Raw genomic sequence first — 17,099 nt, 5'->3', positions numbered from 1 at the left:
TAGCTCATGCCCACCCGCTAATGCCCAGCACATAGGGAGGAGCCGGGGCCACTGGAGACAGGAGGTTTTATTGATGCTGATGGGGGTAGGAAAGGCCCCCAGGAGCACGGGGCCTGAGTCAGTCAGCAGACGCATGAGGCCTGGGCACATGGGGCAGGTTAGGGCAGTTTTCTTCTCAGGGTTCTGTGGCTCCTCCCCTGAGGGAGGGAGAGAATATCTTGGAGAGCCTACTCCAAGAGCAAAGGCAGAGAGGTTAGAGCCCCTAACCTGACAGGAGGCACCACAATAGGCAGCAACTTTGTGGAAAGCTGGATGAACTGGTCAGTAGCAGGAAATGGAGGGTAGCACTGGGTTGGCCTCTTGGAAAGGTCAACCTGGCTTGGGTGAACTCATGGAATACTTGGTATTCCCAAGCAGAGTGGGGTGGGGCCCAAAGCCCCTTTCCCTGTGTACCTCCTTAAGGAATAAAAGGCATTCAGGGAGTCCCCTGGGAAGGGGTGCCAGAATTAGTCCTTAAGGCACAGCTGGGGGCAGACAAGGCGCCAAGGCACAACTGGTGCGGGGACATGGGGTGGCCTCCAAGCTGAGTGCCAGGGTCACAAGAGGATGCAGGACCGCCCACGCTTTATCGGAGTTGGGTTGAGCACTGCCCGGACAGCCTCGGCAAACACCTCCTTGACGCCGTCCTGCTGCAGTGCCGAGCACTCGAGGTAGCGCACAGCATGGATCTGCTTGGCCAGCGCCTGGCCCTGCTGCGGTGTGATCGGCGCTTGACCCTGCTCCTTGAGGCGCCGTAAGGTATCAGGCTGGGCTCTCAGGTCCTTCTTGGTGCCCACCAGGAGGATAGGCACATCAGGGCAGTGGTGACACACCTCTGGATGCCACTTGTGCCTCACATTTTCATAGGAGGGTGGGCTGGCAATGGAGAAACAGATGACAAAGACGTTGGTCTGGGGGTAGGAAAGGGTGCGGAGGCGGTCGTATTCCTCCTGGCCCGCAGTGTCCCACAGGTTCAGATTCACCGTGCGCCCGTCAACTGCACTCTGGGCGCTGTAATTGTCGAACACCGTGGGGATGTATTCCTTGGGGAAGGCATTAGTCGTATAGCAGATGAGAAGGCACGTCTTGCCCACAGCCCCATCACCCACCACCACACACTTGATGCTCTGCATTGTGTGTAAAGCTGTCACAGTGGAGGCGGTGCCTCCCCGCTCTTCTGGACCCCACTGGAAGTAGTAACCTACGGAGAGATGAGAGGGACATTCTTGATTTAGGAGACCTGTCCCTATTGAGAAGAAAAGATGAAGACATACAGAGAAAAGCCACTTCTTGCTCTCAGTTATCCTGACGTCATCCCCAAATCTCATCAAGACAAACATTAGAAACAAGGAAGAGGTATTGAGCAAGATGCTGCAAAGCTGCAGCATTATATGAGCTCTAGTACCAGCCTAAGATCAAACCCCAGTCCAACTGCTGTTTCTAGCAATGACAGTGGACAAACCACTCCTCTGAACCTCAGTTTTCTTATCTGCTAAATGAGTATAATATCGACTCCACATACTTACTGTATGGATTAGTTATTACATTTAAAACATTGAACGCCGGGTGGTGGTGGTGGCAGCGCACGCCTTTAATCCTAGCACTCGGGAGGCAGAGGCAGGCAGATCTCTGTGAGTTCGAGGCCAGCTTGGTCTATAGAGTGAGTTCCAAGACAGGCTCCAAAGCTACAGAGGAAACCTTGTCTGGAAAAACAAAACAAAAACAACAACAAAAAACCAAACCAAAAAAAAAAAAAATTGAGGATAGTACCTGGTTAATGAATGCTAGCTATTTTTATTCTTCCTCAATACAAGGGTCTGCTACTACAAGGGTCATCTACTACATATGGGCTCCTCTCACTAGTCAATATCTGATCCAAAGCCTCAAAATTAAAGACAGTGTGAATGATGGTAGTGGGGGACCCCTTGTTGGGAAGTGGGCTGCAATGGACCCAAGCATTGGCACTGGTTCTCTCCCAGGCTGCAGCTTCTTCTAGGACCAGCTGGGAGGGAAATGGTATTACTTGATGAGGCTACTTCTCATGTTCCCATTAACAGGATTCCCATCTGATTTATATGAGTATGTTTTCAACCTTTGGATCTTCAGATAGACCCTCGGAATGGGTAGTAATGTAAATAAAGGCCCTCTGGGGCAGTAGAAAGAACCTCAGACTGGAAGACCAGAGAGTAAGTTCTACCTCAGCTCTGCCTTGCCGCAGCCAAGCACGAGGCACTTATCCCCTCTGGGCCTGTTTTTCTTTCCAAGAAATGAAGGTAAAAGGTCTGTGACAGGGCTGGAGAGATGGCTCAGCAGTTAAGAGCAGGTACTGCTTTGAAGACCTGAGTTCAATTCCCAGCATCCCCTGTGAACAGCTCCACAATTGCCTGTAACTCCAGAGCCTATGCCTCTGGCCTCTGAGGAAACTGGCACGCATGCGAAACGCACATACCGACACACACACACACAGCTGAGTGTGGCGTGTTTACCTATAATCCCAGCACTCAGGCAGCAGAGGCAGGAGGATTACTGCAAGTTTGAGACCAACCTAGTCTACCTAGTGAGTTCTAGGCCAGCCAAAGATATATAGTAAAACCCTGTCTCAAAACAAAAACAAAAACTGACAGGCTTACTTAAGGAGGAAAACATATTGCATGCTTTCTCTCATATGTAAAATCTAAATTTAAATATATATCAGATTTAAATATGTGTGTGTGTGTGCGCGCGCGCGCGCGCGCGCGCGTGCATGTGCGTGTGTGTGTGACATGAAAGCAGAAGGGGAACTATCTGGGAAGAGGAAGGACGTCAGTGTGGAGAGAGGGGGGACTATGAGCAAAGTATAATGATAAATATGATGCACACATAGGAAAACTTCATAATGAAATCTATTTTATTATATACTAACTTTAAAAAAATAGCTAAAAAAGCCTCAGGTAGGGGTCATTCGTGTGTCCACTGCATTATTTGAGTCCTGGCATTTCACTCCTGGGCCTGAAATCTTCAGAACAACACAGAAGGGGACTAAGCAGAGGTAGGACACCTCACTGGAGGTGGTGGCACACGCCTTCAGTCCCACTCTGAAGGCAGAGGCAGGCGGATCTCCGTGAGTTCGAGGCCAGTCTGGTCTACAGATCGAGTTCCAGGACAGGTCCAAAGCTACACCGAGAAACCTTGTCTTAAAAAAACCAAAAAAACCAAAAAGACTAAGACCCTCCAAGTCCAGCAAAGAACCGACACGGGCAGGAAGGCAGGAAGGCAAGGAGGAACTTCTGGCCAGCAGTCACAAGGCCCGAGGGCCGAAAGCACAACAGACTCTCCAGGGAGGTGGTTATCACCAGCGATCAGTAAGTCAGCCCTCAGGAGTGGGGAGGGAGAAGAGCTTCCGGGCTGGCGAGGGAAGAGGGCCTGACACCGGAAAAGGATTATGAATGAGTTAGTGTCCAAAACAAGGTGTGGTGTGTGATCAAGAGCACTAGATACCCGAATCTGACCTACTGGGCTCACCTGCTGACCTTGACCCTCAATGAAACACTTGTACGGTACAAGACTTTACAGATGGCATGGTATCATGTTACCTGATCCTCCCCAAGACCTACTGGTAGAACTTCTATTTTACAAAGAAACCAAACTCAGAGCTGTTGAAGTAGTCCAGCCTCACACAGCTACTTAGAGTATGGGGGCCGGGACACAAACTCAGTTCTGCGATCCAAAATCCTCTGTAAGTTTTCTTCATTGTATCACATGGCTCCCTGCTAACCGTGGAGCCTTGAACAAATGAGTCACTTCCTTTACCACAGCCTCAGTTTCTTCATCTGTAGAGCAAGAGTCGTAACACTTGCCTTCCTGGCCTCGTGGGGACGCAGCATGACAGCAAATATACATTTGTGTACGGTGCACACAGGCAGTGACAGAGCAAAGCCTTTCACTCCTGAGTCCATATGCACGGCCCAGGATGCTTACGTGTGAGTAGCAGCTTTGGCTTACTCCTCCCTATTTACTTCCAGTGCAAACCTTCACCCTCTCCCAATACAACTCTCCTCTCTTTCCCCCTTTATTTTAGTATTATTATCTTTTTGTTGTTGCTGTTGTTAGCTCTACCAAGGATTGAAGCTAGAGCCCCACATAAGCTAGACTGGTGCTCTACCATTAAGCTCTTATCTCTAGCTCTCTGGCAGTTCTTTTCTCTGAAATTTTTTGGCTGAAGTGGGTCAGATAAGTTTCCCTTGCCTACTACACTATACACCACAGGCTTCTCTAACTTATATCAAACCGGAAGAAAAGACTGTCAGTGCTGTAGGAGGCCAGTATCTAGGACTGGATTTTGATTATGACTGGGATGTGACTCAGTGGTATGCACTTGCCTAGTATATGTAGGTCCATTCAATCTCCAGAATTCTATTCCCTAGTAATAAATATAATCTAAAAAAGAATCAAACTTGGTTTAATAAATAAATAATTGATGTTTGAAGATCTATTTATTAGCAAATGACAGCAACTTGTTCTACGTTTTTTTGTTTGTTTGTTTTTTTGAGACAGGGTTTCTCTGTGTAGTTTTGGTGCCTTTCCTGGATCTCGCTCTGTAGACCAGGCTGGCCTCGAACTCACAGAGATCCGCCTGGCTCTGCCTCCCAAGTGCTGGGACTAAAGGAGTGTGCCACCACTGCCTGGCATGTTCTAGGTTTCTATACCCAATTTAACTCATTCAGATCATGCCTGGACTCTGTGTCATTCAAAGTTGATAATAATGTAAGAGGGGCTTTAGAATCAAACAGGCCTGGACTTAAATCCTAGTTTAAATAGGGAGGAGTAAGCCAAAGCTGCTACTCACATGTAAGCATCCTGGGTGTGCATATGGACTCGAGGGATGAAAGGCTTTGCTAGGATTAGGTCACTAGTTTTGTGACCCTGGATTTAGGATGAATTGCCTCTGTAATCTTCAATTTCCTTATCTCTCAAATTCAGCCACAGTAGTACTGTCTCACGGGGCTGCTATAAAGGCTAAGTGCATTGATATACCATATGTGCATGATATAGGGCACTTAGTATGAGTTCCTAGCTCCTTGCTCCAAAAGGGTCTGTAAAGCAAATCTGGTCTCTCCTCCACGCCCCTCTCCCCACCTTTTTTAAGACAGGGTTTCACTGCATAGCCTGGCTAGCCTCGAACTCACAAAGATCCACTTGCCTCCGCCTCCGGAGTGCTGGGATTAAAGGTGTGTGCCAGCACACCTGGCAAGTCCTGGCTATTCTTCTATCTCAGATTTTATGCTTGTTTTTCTTTCTGCCGCTACTCCCTTTCCCACTCAAATCCTCCTGATTCTTCAAGGCCTAGCCTAAATCTCACCATGCCATAAAGCTACTGAATTATTTGCGTTTCCATAGCATGGTCACCCCTTGTAACTCTGCTTTGGCTCCATGTGAATCTCCTTCTCTACACATAAGTGACAGATATCCCCTTAAACAGCAGGCTGGTTTTCTGTCACCTCAACCACAGAAAAGCTCTGAGTACAGGAGTGTACAACCACTGCCTTTTGATGTGCTGGGCCAGCCTTTATCATGAAGAATAGGCTGGACCCCCCACTCAAGCCTGCCCCAGCCAACAATACTACAATGCTGAGTTTTAGTGGAGAATGACAGCCCCCCCCCCCAAAAAAAACCTCACTAATTACCTTGAAATGGATCTAGATGGGTTAGTGTGGGACCATAGCCCATGGGGCAGGAGGATGGAGCCTATCAGGATGAGTATGGTCCCTGGAGTCCAGCTTGCATCCAGTGGGCCCTGGCCTTGGGGTGTGTCCCAAGCAGGCCCAGAATGGGGAGGAAAAGGAAGTACTGATGTTTGCCTGATTGCCTGATCTCTGTGGCAGTTAGAGCAGGGGAAGTGTCCCAACTGGGAGTGGGGGAGGGGAAGCACGGGCTCTAAAAGATGGGTACGTGTAATCCTACAGCCTTCTAAGCCACCTCTCCAACACCTCTTTAACCCTCCGGCTACCTACCGACAACACACATTCCAAACCTTACCTCTGACTACACTACCCTGTCCTTTGCAAAGAGACCTCCACAGTCTGTACCCCAAAACACAAGCAACATTAGCAGGGACAAGCACTACTGCCACCTACTCCTAGAATGTTCTGTACAAGCTAGGTAGTGGTAGTGGTGCCGGCGGCAGCAGCGGTGGTAGCGCTTGCCTTAAATCCCAGCACTTGGGAAGCAGAGGCAGGCAGGTCTACCGAGCGAGTTCCAGGACAGCCAGTGTGACAGAAAAACCTTGTCTTGAAAAACCAAAAAAAAAAAAAAAAAAAAAAAACAAACCCAAAAAACCAAAACAACAATAATAATAAAAATAAAGTTTCTGTACATAATCCATGTGTCACAAGTGATTTCACTGATCCAATGTCTAGTCCCTGTCTATTTCATATGGAGCCAATCAGAATCTTATCTCTTGTCCTTAGACTGGGAAAGCCTAGAGGGCAAAGTCCTGCCTGATTTCTGACTCCCTGAGCATAGCACATGGCGCTGTCAGTAAAAAACAAACAGTGAGCTCAATCTGCCCCTCTTTGCACACAAGAGCTCATCTCCCACAAGTGTTGTGCACCCCTTCAGATTCTTCCTGTCCTCTGGGCTCGGTTCTGTTTCCCACCTTCTTCAGACAACCTTTCCCAGTATGATCTGGATGATTTGTGGGGACGGAAGCCTGTTTATTTGCAGAAGCCCAGCACAAGGCTGAGCAAAAGTTGCAGAGTGATATACAACGCTCCCCCACCCCCCATCAATCCTGACATTGAGACTGGGAACAAGGAAAGCCTCTATGTCCAAGAGACACTGGACAAAGGTAGCCAACTTCTTCCTCACACAGAGAAACAGAAAGTTGGGGTAATGAACCCACAAGCTAGATTGCTCTGTTCTCAGCTACGAGCGTGAGAGGTCAAGCAATGGTAACTCAGAGGGGCTGCAGAAAATGGGAAGAAAAAGTAGAAGAGAGGCTTAGGACTGGACTTGGTTGGCCGAAGACAACCAAGCCAGGGACAGGGCCCTGCAAGCTTGTTTGTTTGTTTTTGTTTGTTCCGAAGGGAGGACAGAGGAGAGGTGGCACAAGGAGGCTCACACTGGGGCTGCAGCTGCCTGCAGCTGGGCTGGGAGGAGGAAGCTAGGGGAGACATGAGGTCAGTGTGGGACTGGGACCAGGCCAAGGGCTGAGGCTCTTTCTTCCCCTTCTCAGCATCAGCAGGGAAAAGCCTAAGAGAACCTAGTTCTCAGCCTTAAAAAACAAAACAAAACAAAACAACAAAACCCTGAGCTCATGCCTTTAATACCAGCAGAAACAGGCAAATCTCTGAGTTGGAGGCCAGCCTGGTCTTCAAAGTGAGTTCCAGGACAGCCAGGGCTACACAGAGAAAGAAATCCTGTCTCGAAAAATAAAACAACAACAACAACAACAACAAAAAACCAAAATGCCATACCGAGGGACTCTCCTCTTTTTCTCACTCTCCATCTCTGGGCTCCTGGAGAAAGGATTTTGCACTATTGTAGGTAGGGCAAGAGCGGAGAGTTGATGCTACTTACTAGGGATTGCAAAGGAGGAAGAAAGAAGACAATTGCAGCAGAGGACAGAGGAAGGTTCAGACAGCTCTACTAAGTCTGTCCCATGCTCACCCCAACACCCAGGGTGTTCCACAAAGGGTGAGCTCCAGAGACAGGACAGCGCCAGCTTGGGGAGCCAAGCTGCCCCTCCCCCACCCAGCAGCACAGAGGAAGGCTCACACACTGGCTTCTCCCCGCCTAGCAGCTCAGCACTCTCTGGGCCCCATGAAAGGCTTGTGAAGTGGCACTTCCTTTGCTTTTGCTCACTTCACAGGAGCCTGTGGGTGCCAACCTGGCAATCCTGACTCCCTTACTTAAAAACACAGAGAAACCCAGGGCTTCCTAGTCCTTTCAGTGTGCCATGCAAGGTCTGAGGGGGTTTCCACAAAGGAAAAAAAACACCAGGGAGGAAACTCCGCATCTATTTTCCACTGTCAGTGGGTACAGCACTGGGCAGAGGCCAGGGTATAACACCCCCATCCTGGAGTCCCGCAACAAAATTCCAGCATCACTGCCTTCTTATCTCTCAACCCATAGCAATCTTTGTACTTTGCATAAGGAGCGACAGTTCTGCCCTGGAGAGATCAAGGCTGGTAAGACAGGAAGGCTGAGTCTGAGGCACTGCTCTATCTCTTAGAGGAGGGACAGTCAGTCAAACCTATCAGTGTTCACTGTGCCCTTTGGACGTATTGAAAAATGCAAATTGGTTTTTTGTTGTGAGCTTTTTTTTTTTTTTTTTTTTTTTTTTTTAGACAGGGTCTCACTATATCACCCTGGCTGGCTTGGAACTTGATATGTAGACCAGGCTGACTTCTGCCTCCCAAGCACTGGGATAAAGGTGTGTGTATACCACCAGGCCTGGCTTGCAACCTAATGTTGAAATAGAGCCAAGAAAGAGTAAGGATCTGGATCTCCTGAACCTTTGGCCTGATGTTACTCTCACAAAGCAGAGAAGGTGAAGACTGTTAGTCTGACCTTTGACTTCATTCAAGATGGCCTTAGCATTGTTTGCTTCTTAGTAATGCGCCAGAGGGCTAGAGAGATGGCTTAGTAGGTTTAAGAGCACTTGTTCTTGCAGAGGACCCAGATTTGATTCCCAGCACCCACAGAGTGGCTCACAAATCCATAGAGTTCCAGTCCAGGGGATTTAACACCTAGATGTACCACATGGATGTGGAACACATACACACATGTAGGCAAAACACCCATGTCCAAAAACAAATCTAAAATAAATAAATAAGTGAGCCAAAAGAGTCAGGTTGACATCTGTCTGCATCCTTTTGTGTTTAAATCCCCAAGCCTCCCTAGCCCCTGGCCCATCTTGGAGTGCTCATGGTTTATCACTAACATCCTACTGCACAGCCAGCCACCCTGGTCCTGCCCTAGCCGAGAAGCTCCTCCTCTGGCCTTTAGCTCCTGGGGACATGCCCTCCCCCCAATGTGAGATGAGGACAAAAGAGGAAGCTGGACCCTGGACAGGAAAACCAGTCTGATCTGGGGAGGTGGCCCAGGCTTTGTCTTTGGTTTCCCTTTGAAGATCTTCTCACAGACCCCTACAAACCTTCCCACTGATGGATTGACACTGTACGTGAAGGGAAGCGGCTTTCAGTCTGTACCAAGGTATCCTTCTTATTCCAGGTTCTCCAGCTACTATCACCCCAGTATCTTAACACCTGCCTGTATGACCACAACCTCTCCTATCTTCCTGCTCATAACCCCCTATAAGCTCCTATCAGATACCTCATCTGCCTTAACAGCTCCCCCAAAGCAACTCTCCAAAGCCCAGATTGCTTAAGCAGGTGACATGTACATGTAACAATGTCACCCTGCCACTTCTTCTCATATTACCTTAGCCACACTTCTATAGCCAAAGCCTCCACACCAGCTCCCTAGGTAGCCCCCCACCCATGGTATTTTTCCACTTAGATCCCTCCCATCCTGATCATATTTTTCTTGCAATTAGTTTAAACTTCCAATGGAGCCAGACCTTGCCTAAGAAAAAAAACCCTGTTACTTCCATCCTCTCTTTGCCCTCAGAGCCCTGTGGGTTGCTTAGTTATACAGAATACTAAAATAAGTACTGGTTTGTCAGGCTAGGAATCAGGGCTCCTGAGGATTTTTATTGAGCTGTGATGCTGAGAAAATGTGCTGTATGCACATCCTTTCCTGAGCTGGGATTTAATACAGATCCCTGGGATTTCCTCCGTGGGGCCAAACCTCTGTACCTCCCAGACACGAGAGTAGGAAAGACAGGTGGAGAAGGGCAGGACTAGAGGAAGAAAGAATGGATGGGAGAGGGACAACTGTGAGTGGTAAGAGGATAGGAAAGGGAAGGAGCCCAGCTCTTAAATTTAGCTTTGCTGGAAGATCCTCCAATTGTGGCACTTGCTCCCCTCCACTTCTCTTTTATTCTCATGGAGAGCAGTTAATACAGAAGAGCAGAGGAGGTAGAGACAGACAAAATCCCTGAGCATGCACTCCGAAGGCTGAGGAAGGGGCTCGAGAATGCAGACAAGAACTTACAGGGCCAGGACAGACTATGTTAGACTTTGGAGAAATTCCTTACAGAGAGGGAACAGAGTCCTAGGTAAGAAGCAAATATCAAGGATGCTTAAAGACAGAAGGGTCAGAAGTCCCCGGCAAGGCTCTGACACACACCAGAAAATGCAAGTACCCAACCTCTGCAGTCCCCAGAAAGCTGCAGGGAAGAGGGACAAATCCCTTTTTCTTATATCCCATTCCTAATCAAAAATTTAAAGCCAGTTGGGACTGAAGTTTTCCCTCCAGAATCTTCCTTTTGCCCCCTCCTTTTCTTGTCACACCAAATAGCCCACCCCATTCTCCCCACTGGTTGGAACCAGCAAGTGCTGGGAGACCAGGCCCTTCAGGCTAGTCCCCCAACTCCTAGGCTGGATTCTTCGGTGAGCACCTAACAATCAGGGTAGTTTTGATTTCCCATGGCCTTTCTCACTGGTCTTATTCTTGTGTCACCCTACTCCGACTGCTACACACTGCTTCCCTCTGCCTAACCACACCGTCACCCACTCACGGCAGGTTCCCCTCATTCTGCTGGCTTCTGCTCTGGGCCTTCTCAAGGCTGAGGGCAGTTATTTTGTCTCTAAGAGATAAAGGTGTTGACACACCAGAACTTGCATGTTTACTCGTGTGTGCACGTTTCCAGCCCTTTAATCATCTCCATCATTGGGAGGCTGCAGCCTGCATCTCTAAGCTAAGGAAGTGTGAATGGGCTCTCAAACTCAAGTCTAAAGCAGTTTCTGACACCAAAGCTAAAGATCGGGACACAAGGAAGGAGACAAACGAGGGCAGCAGGGAAAATGGAAACAAAAGGGGGATATGTGTGTGTTAGCCAGAGGCTGGGAAGAGATGGGGGAGGGGGGGGCCGCAGAGAACCGAGGAGAAACCAGCAGGGCAGGGTTAAGTGTGAGATCAGGGCCTAGGTATATCTATGTGGTTGCGGGGAAAGAGACCGAAGAAGATGGATGTGGTAGACACTAAGAAGAGTGGAGGAAGGCAGCATGTGGAATTCAGGGGAGAGCGAAGACTAAGAGGCAGTTCTCAATCATTCCCGAAAGGCAGCACTCCCAGCTGCCTCTCAAAGTCCTATACGTTGTCAGTGACTGTTGGTATCGAGACCTTTCCCTCCCTCAGTTTATCCTCAAAAAAGCAAGGCCAGATTGAGTCAGTTAGACACAACAGACATGTTCACGAAATACCTGTTGCATGGCACAGAGATAAGGAGGTCGGCTCAGAAAAATCCAGAGAAGGAGCGGGGATTCCCCCACCCGGCCCTCCAGAGGGCTGCAGCAACAGTGTAGCTATAGACTGGCTCGGACCTTCCCGGGTGAAACCTTTCTCTGCCTTCTCAGGCTTCAGAGGCCCCAGACACCGCCCCCCTCTCAGCCTCACAAATGTCACAACTGCAGGGCAGAGAGCGCGCCTTCTCTAAGCCAGAGGCCCTCTCCTTTCACACACTATTGAGCACCCCCCACAACTTTTGAAGGCACCCCACCGCAGAGTCCCATCCTCACAGCTCAGCGCTTTCCCACTTCCGAGTCTCTCACGGCTCGGATCTCAGCGATCCCTCGCGGCTCTCGGGATCCCGCGCTGTCCCCCGGATCCCACCCTCAACCCAGCCATCAGCGATCGACTCGAGGTGGCCGCTGTCCCCGCCCGGCCTGCCGCGCCCGCCCAACTTGCTGTGAACGAGAACCTCCCGCCCGAGGCCCCCCTCCTGCAAACTTCCCGGCTCCCGAGCGCCCAGCCAGTCCCAGCCGGCCGCGCTCCTCTTCCCAGGACCCCTGCCCACCGGCCCGGGCCGGGCCTCACCTGGTGCCCTCCCCGCGACGGGGGAGCTGGGGGCGGCGGCGGCGGCTCTGGGCTCAAGAAGGAAGTGAGAGCTGGAGGCCGGAGGAAGTGGGGGGGTGGGGGACGGGCCGGCGGGCCCGGGCGGGGCGGGGCGCGGGGGCGGGCCGGCCGGGGCGGGGCGGACCAGGAAGTCGGCGGCCTCTCGCCCCCACCCTCCTACCCGCGGGCTTCTGCAAGCTTTGCCCTCCACCGCAGTCCCGCACCCCCTGTTTCCCTCCACCCTTCGCCCTGTGGCCCCCGAGGCCCCTCGAGCCTGGCCTCTCAAGGTCAGGTCTCCCCGCTTTCACTTGGCATCCCACCCTACAGAGGCCCTAAGCTAGGCACCAGGCATTGGTTCTCTTCCTGGTATCTCACTCCCGCGGGAAGGCTGAGAAATGCCTTCCGCTCAGCGCGGGGATCTAGAGGTAGCCGTGGCTGGTTAGGGGTTAGCCCGAATGGGTCATGCTGGGGCAGTCCCCACCCCTGCCCTGAGCCTTGGGAGAGCGCCGGGTGGTGGTGATTCAGCAGTGGGAAGGTCCCAGACCCCTAGGGAGGGTGGGGAGACTGGGGGGAAGGGCAGCTGCCGTCAGCACCCCGGGAAAAGACACGATCAGCAGAGACGCAGGCGGAGCTGCGCGGGCCCCAAAAACAGGATGTCGCGTCGTGGTTCCGCACCTCGCGGCTCCGCGGGGCTCTGGGGAGGGGGCGGGGCGTGGGAAGACGTGGGGCTCCTCTTGTTCCCCAAATTCGGCCTGGCGCGCAGCTGCTTGGAGCGGTAGGACCGCACCCAGACCTGAGGTCCGGCTTGGGCCCTAGAGACAGGCGAGTGGACGGACTCGTGGGCGCCCCCTGGTGCCTCTACCCCAGGCCTTGGCGCGGAGCTTTGACTGGAGAATCCACGTTCTTGGTTCTTTTAACTTTCTGGGTGCCCTACCACGTGCAGAGCTCCGCTAGATGCAGTGGAAACGGCACGAGATGGACAACCCATCCAAATAAAGAGAATCAGTTCTGACAAAATACTTTAACCTTTCCAAGTACCAATTCTTTTTTTTTTTTTTTTTTTTTTTTATAAAATCAACAAAAAAATTCTCCACCCCGAGGATGTGAAAATAACAGAATAGGTGTCCGTGCTACTTTAAGAAAGTGAAGTTAAGACAATCAGATTCCAGCTGCTCAATGACTGAGTGATTGAAAGCGAGTTCTGAGATCCTTCAGAAACCTGTTCCGATGGCTTTTGGACCTTCTTCCTCTCCTTTAGTCCTTGAGACAAATTCCTCCCTGTGGGGAGAGGAGAACAGAAGGGGTTAGGGGAAATTTGGGAGGGCAGAACTGATGCATGGAAAGAGGTTTGTGAGTCCTAGAAATAACAGGGTTCTGAAGTGTACCTTACATTCGGGTGGTTTTGATGAAGCCGTTAATAATAATATGTTCCAAGCTAGGTGTGGTAGCACACACTTATAATCTTAGGATTCAGGAGGTGAGGACAGGAGGTTCAGAAGTTCGAGTCTAGTCTGGGCTCTATGAGACCTTTAAAAAAAAAAAAAAAAAGCCCTAGCCAGGCATGGTGGCTCATGCCTTTAATCCCAACACTTGGGAAGCAGAGGCAGGTGGATCTCTGTGAGTGTGAGGCCAGCCTGGTCTACAGAGCTGGTTCCCCGACAGCCAAGGCTATACACGCAACCCTGTTTCAGAAAAACAAAACAAAAAAATCTGAAAAAATATTTGAAAATTCGACTATTGCTCAGTGGTAGATTGCTTAGGCCTGTACCCTAACACCACAAACAATGGCATGTGTATTTTAGAATCAATTGCAGGGTATAGTGGTAGCAACAGAGTGGTAAGAGCATTCAGTACAGTAGATTGAAAGACTGGGTTGGCAGCCTGGGATCATACTCTGCCTCCGGAGTGCTCAATGTCTTGGGTTTGCCTCACCTTAGACCAGGAGGGAGCACTTTCCCAGATATCTGTTTGATGGGATATGGGATTATTGGATTTGAAGCTAACAGAAGAGGAGGAAAAATTCCCAGGACTGGATTCCAGATGACCTTGAAGTCTACAAGTCAGACTAGGAAGATTTTACACCGTGTCCTTACCCATTTCTGAATCTCAGGTTCCCCTGCTGGAAAACAAGGGGTTGAAATAGATGATACCCTTCAGCTCTGACCTTCTGTGATGCACTCTCAAGAATAATAATTAAGTAATTGAGGTTTATGCATATAGCATATTGCTCATAGTTCTTTAATATCACTTAGGTCATCCTGTTTTGAGTTCTAGTAAATTGTATCTGTGTCTAATGTCTGTCTCCTCTACCAACTGTTAAGTCCTTTGAGGTTGTGTCTGATTCATCTCTGGGTCCACCCACTGGGCCTGGCACAGGCAGGTCTGAGCACACACCTGTGTTCAGTAGACATCTGTGGAATGAAATTGCTTCAATAAATGACTAATATGTATAGAGTCATTGGCACCCAGGTGATTTGGAACTGCTGTGTGTCACAAATGTGAGAAGAGTCAATAAAGCCAGAAGAAGGGAATAGGCAGAATGGTGGATCCATCTGGAAAGGCTTTTTTTTTTTTTTTTTTTTTTTTTTTTTGAGACAAGACTTTTGTGTAGCTCTGGCTGTCCTGGAACTCACTATATAGACCAGGCTGGCCTCAAACTCACAGAGATCCACCTGCCTCTGCCTCCCAAGTGTTGGGATTAAAGGCATGCTGGAAAGGCTTCTTGGAGGAGTAGAATGTTAAACTGAAGAATGTTCATCCCGTATTCATTTTCTTAGTCTTTCATGAGCTTTCCCCAATCAGATGAGTCTGTGCTAGTAGTACGTGTTACAGCTTATAAACAACTGAGAGACAAGGATACCCACAGAACCTGGATATTCAGAAGTGAGAGGACATAGGGAAGGTTTTGTTGTTTGTTTCCTATAGTGAGGCTCTAGTTCCTAATTAGCTGAGGCTGACCTTGAGCTCCTGGACTCTTGTAGGATATTTGTACACTGTGTAAAGATATATTGCTGTCCAAATGGGACAAGCAGGATGCAAAAGAAAGGACTGCTGAAGTTTGCCAAGACAAGGCAGGAAGGCCCTTCATAAAAACTTGCTTCACAGAAAATTCTGTCAGATATGCTAGGCCTGTAGGCCAAAATGGATACCCCAACATTGCAGAGAAACCTTGGGTGACTGTCCAGGCAGCCAGCTGTTTCTGTCATTTCTCACATTTTTTAGAAGTTGCTTGCTTACACTTCCTGTTTACTCAGGTAATATTATTTCCTTCTTGGGTCTCTGAGGGAGTTCAAGACTAGATAGTTATAGTTTTTCTTGTCCAAACTCAAAAAAGAATTTCAAAATTTCAAAAAAGAAATTCACTAAAGAGGTATAAAGTGTAAAAGGTTGAGAGACATCAAAAGATAGTTTTAGGTGGTAATGTAAGTTAGGATACAAAGTGAATTCAGTACAAGACTTTGGACTCACCAAGACAGGATAGATAATAGAATACTTTCTCTGAATTTGTCAAATGCAAATGGACTAGACATTGTTGATGTGTTTATTGCCTATATATATTATATCTAGTTATTGTATTTATTGTACATAGTTTTTCTTATATTAGTTATAACCTTCTTTATTTTAGACAAAAAGGGGGAAATGTGGTGATATTTTGTTTGTGATCTAACAAATAAAGCTTGCCTGAAGATCAGAGTGCAGAGCTAAGCCACTAGTTAGCCATAAAGGCCAGGCAGTGGTAACACAAACCTTTAAACCCAGTACTTGGGAGGCAGACACAGACGGATCTCTGTGAGTTCAAGGCCACCCTGGGCTACACAAGATTGATCCAATCTAAAAGAGAAATAGAGCCAAAAAGTGGTGGCACACACCTTTGATCCCAGCACTCGGGAGATGGAGACAGGAAGTGATATGGCTGGGTGGAGAGAGGACTATAACACAGGAGGAGACAGGAGCTCACTCTCTTTCAGGCTGAGGAGTTGGCAAGGTAAGAGGTGGTGGCTGTAGCTTGCTCTTTCGTCTCTCTGATCTTTTGGAATTTACCCCTATATCTGACTCTGGGTTTTTATTACTAAAACCAATTAGAATTCTTGCTACATATAAAGGGTTAATTTGAGTTTTAAGAGTTAGTGAGACAAGCCTAAGCTAAGGCTGAGCTTTCCTAATTAATAATGTCTTTGTGTTGTTATTTGGGAGCTGGCTGGTGGGACAGAGAAAGACTTGTTATATATGGGCCTCAGTGTGAGGCCTGAATTTCCACATAGAACCTGAGAAAGCGGGAAAAAAAAAATATGGCTCCTTTAAGAGGTGCTGCTGTGCAGCAGAGCACTTGAGCAGCCAGCATGCTAAATAGAAACAAGCTAAGTAAAAAATGCCTGGGTGGTACAGGCACCAACTCCCTAGAACTGGGGCAGTTAAACACAGCTCCCAGTTAATCACAGCTCTCAGCCAGGCCCATGGGCTTAACACTGGGCTTTCACAGACCCAAGGAGGCGGCAGAGCCAACCACCAGAGCCCCACAGCAGAGGGCCTAGTTGCTGCTTAGTAGTTGAAGTTTGGCTCACGTGATCACAGAACACTACAGGTGCACAGTAAAACAGGTCCAGAACAACAACAAAAAAATTTAAACAGGTTACAATGTTCATGGGTGCATAAGAAAGAAAAGAAAATGAGTATAGGCAGTTGTAGGAAAAATAGTTTAAAAATAACTAAGTAAAGTCTTTAAAGAAAGAGTAAAGTAATATACAAAGAATAAGCCATGTAAAGATGGGAAATACACAGGGAGTCTGGACCCTGTATGGTGTTGTGTTGACTTTGAATTTTTTGAATGCTGATGAACAAATGGCAGCTGCTGGAAGACATGGGATTGTAAAAGGAACGGCTGAATAAACCAGGCTAGATACTTTACGGATATCTTAACTTTAAAATGGAATTCAGAAACTGTATTGTACTGGGGGAGAGGTTATACTTTTGTTTCCACAGGAAATGAAAGACTATGGATTCCTTCAAAATTAATAGAGACCAGATTTGATTGGGGAAGACTCCCTGAAAATTTTGGCTACAGACATAAAGAAATAAACCTAGAAAAACTACAAGACAGATAACACATATGCTGATCCCTT

The 17,099-nt window shown here is 48.6% G+C and overlaps 1 protein-coding gene across 1 annotated transcript; it reads right to left on the bottom strand.

Moving 5' to 3' along the window:
* Positions 1–49: 49 nt before the first annotated feature.
* Positions 50–12,060, bottom strand: Rhog (ras homolog family member G). The gene is made up of 2 exons (XM_059269856.1): positions 11,962–12,060; positions 50–1,240 (listed from the first exon to the last, which is right to left on the bottom strand). The coding sequence occupies exon 2, from the start codon at positions 1,170–1,172 to the stop codon at positions 597–599; it is 576 nt and encodes a 191-aa protein (XP_059125839.1). The 5' UTR covers positions 1,173–1,240; positions 11,962–12,060; the 3' UTR covers positions 50–596.
* Positions 12,061–17,099: the final 5,039 nt, after the last annotated feature.

Source organism: Peromyscus eremicus, chromosome 1 (assembly GCF_949786415.1).
Source record: "Peromyscus eremicus chromosome 1, PerEre_H2_v1, whole genome shotgun sequence".
In the NCBI taxonomy this organism is placed as follows: Eukaryota; Metazoa; Chordata; class Mammalia; order Rodentia; family Cricetidae; genus Peromyscus; species Peromyscus eremicus.
The sequence above is the reverse complement of the archived record's forward strand: the minus strand, read 5'-3'. Positions and strand labels throughout refer to the sequence as shown.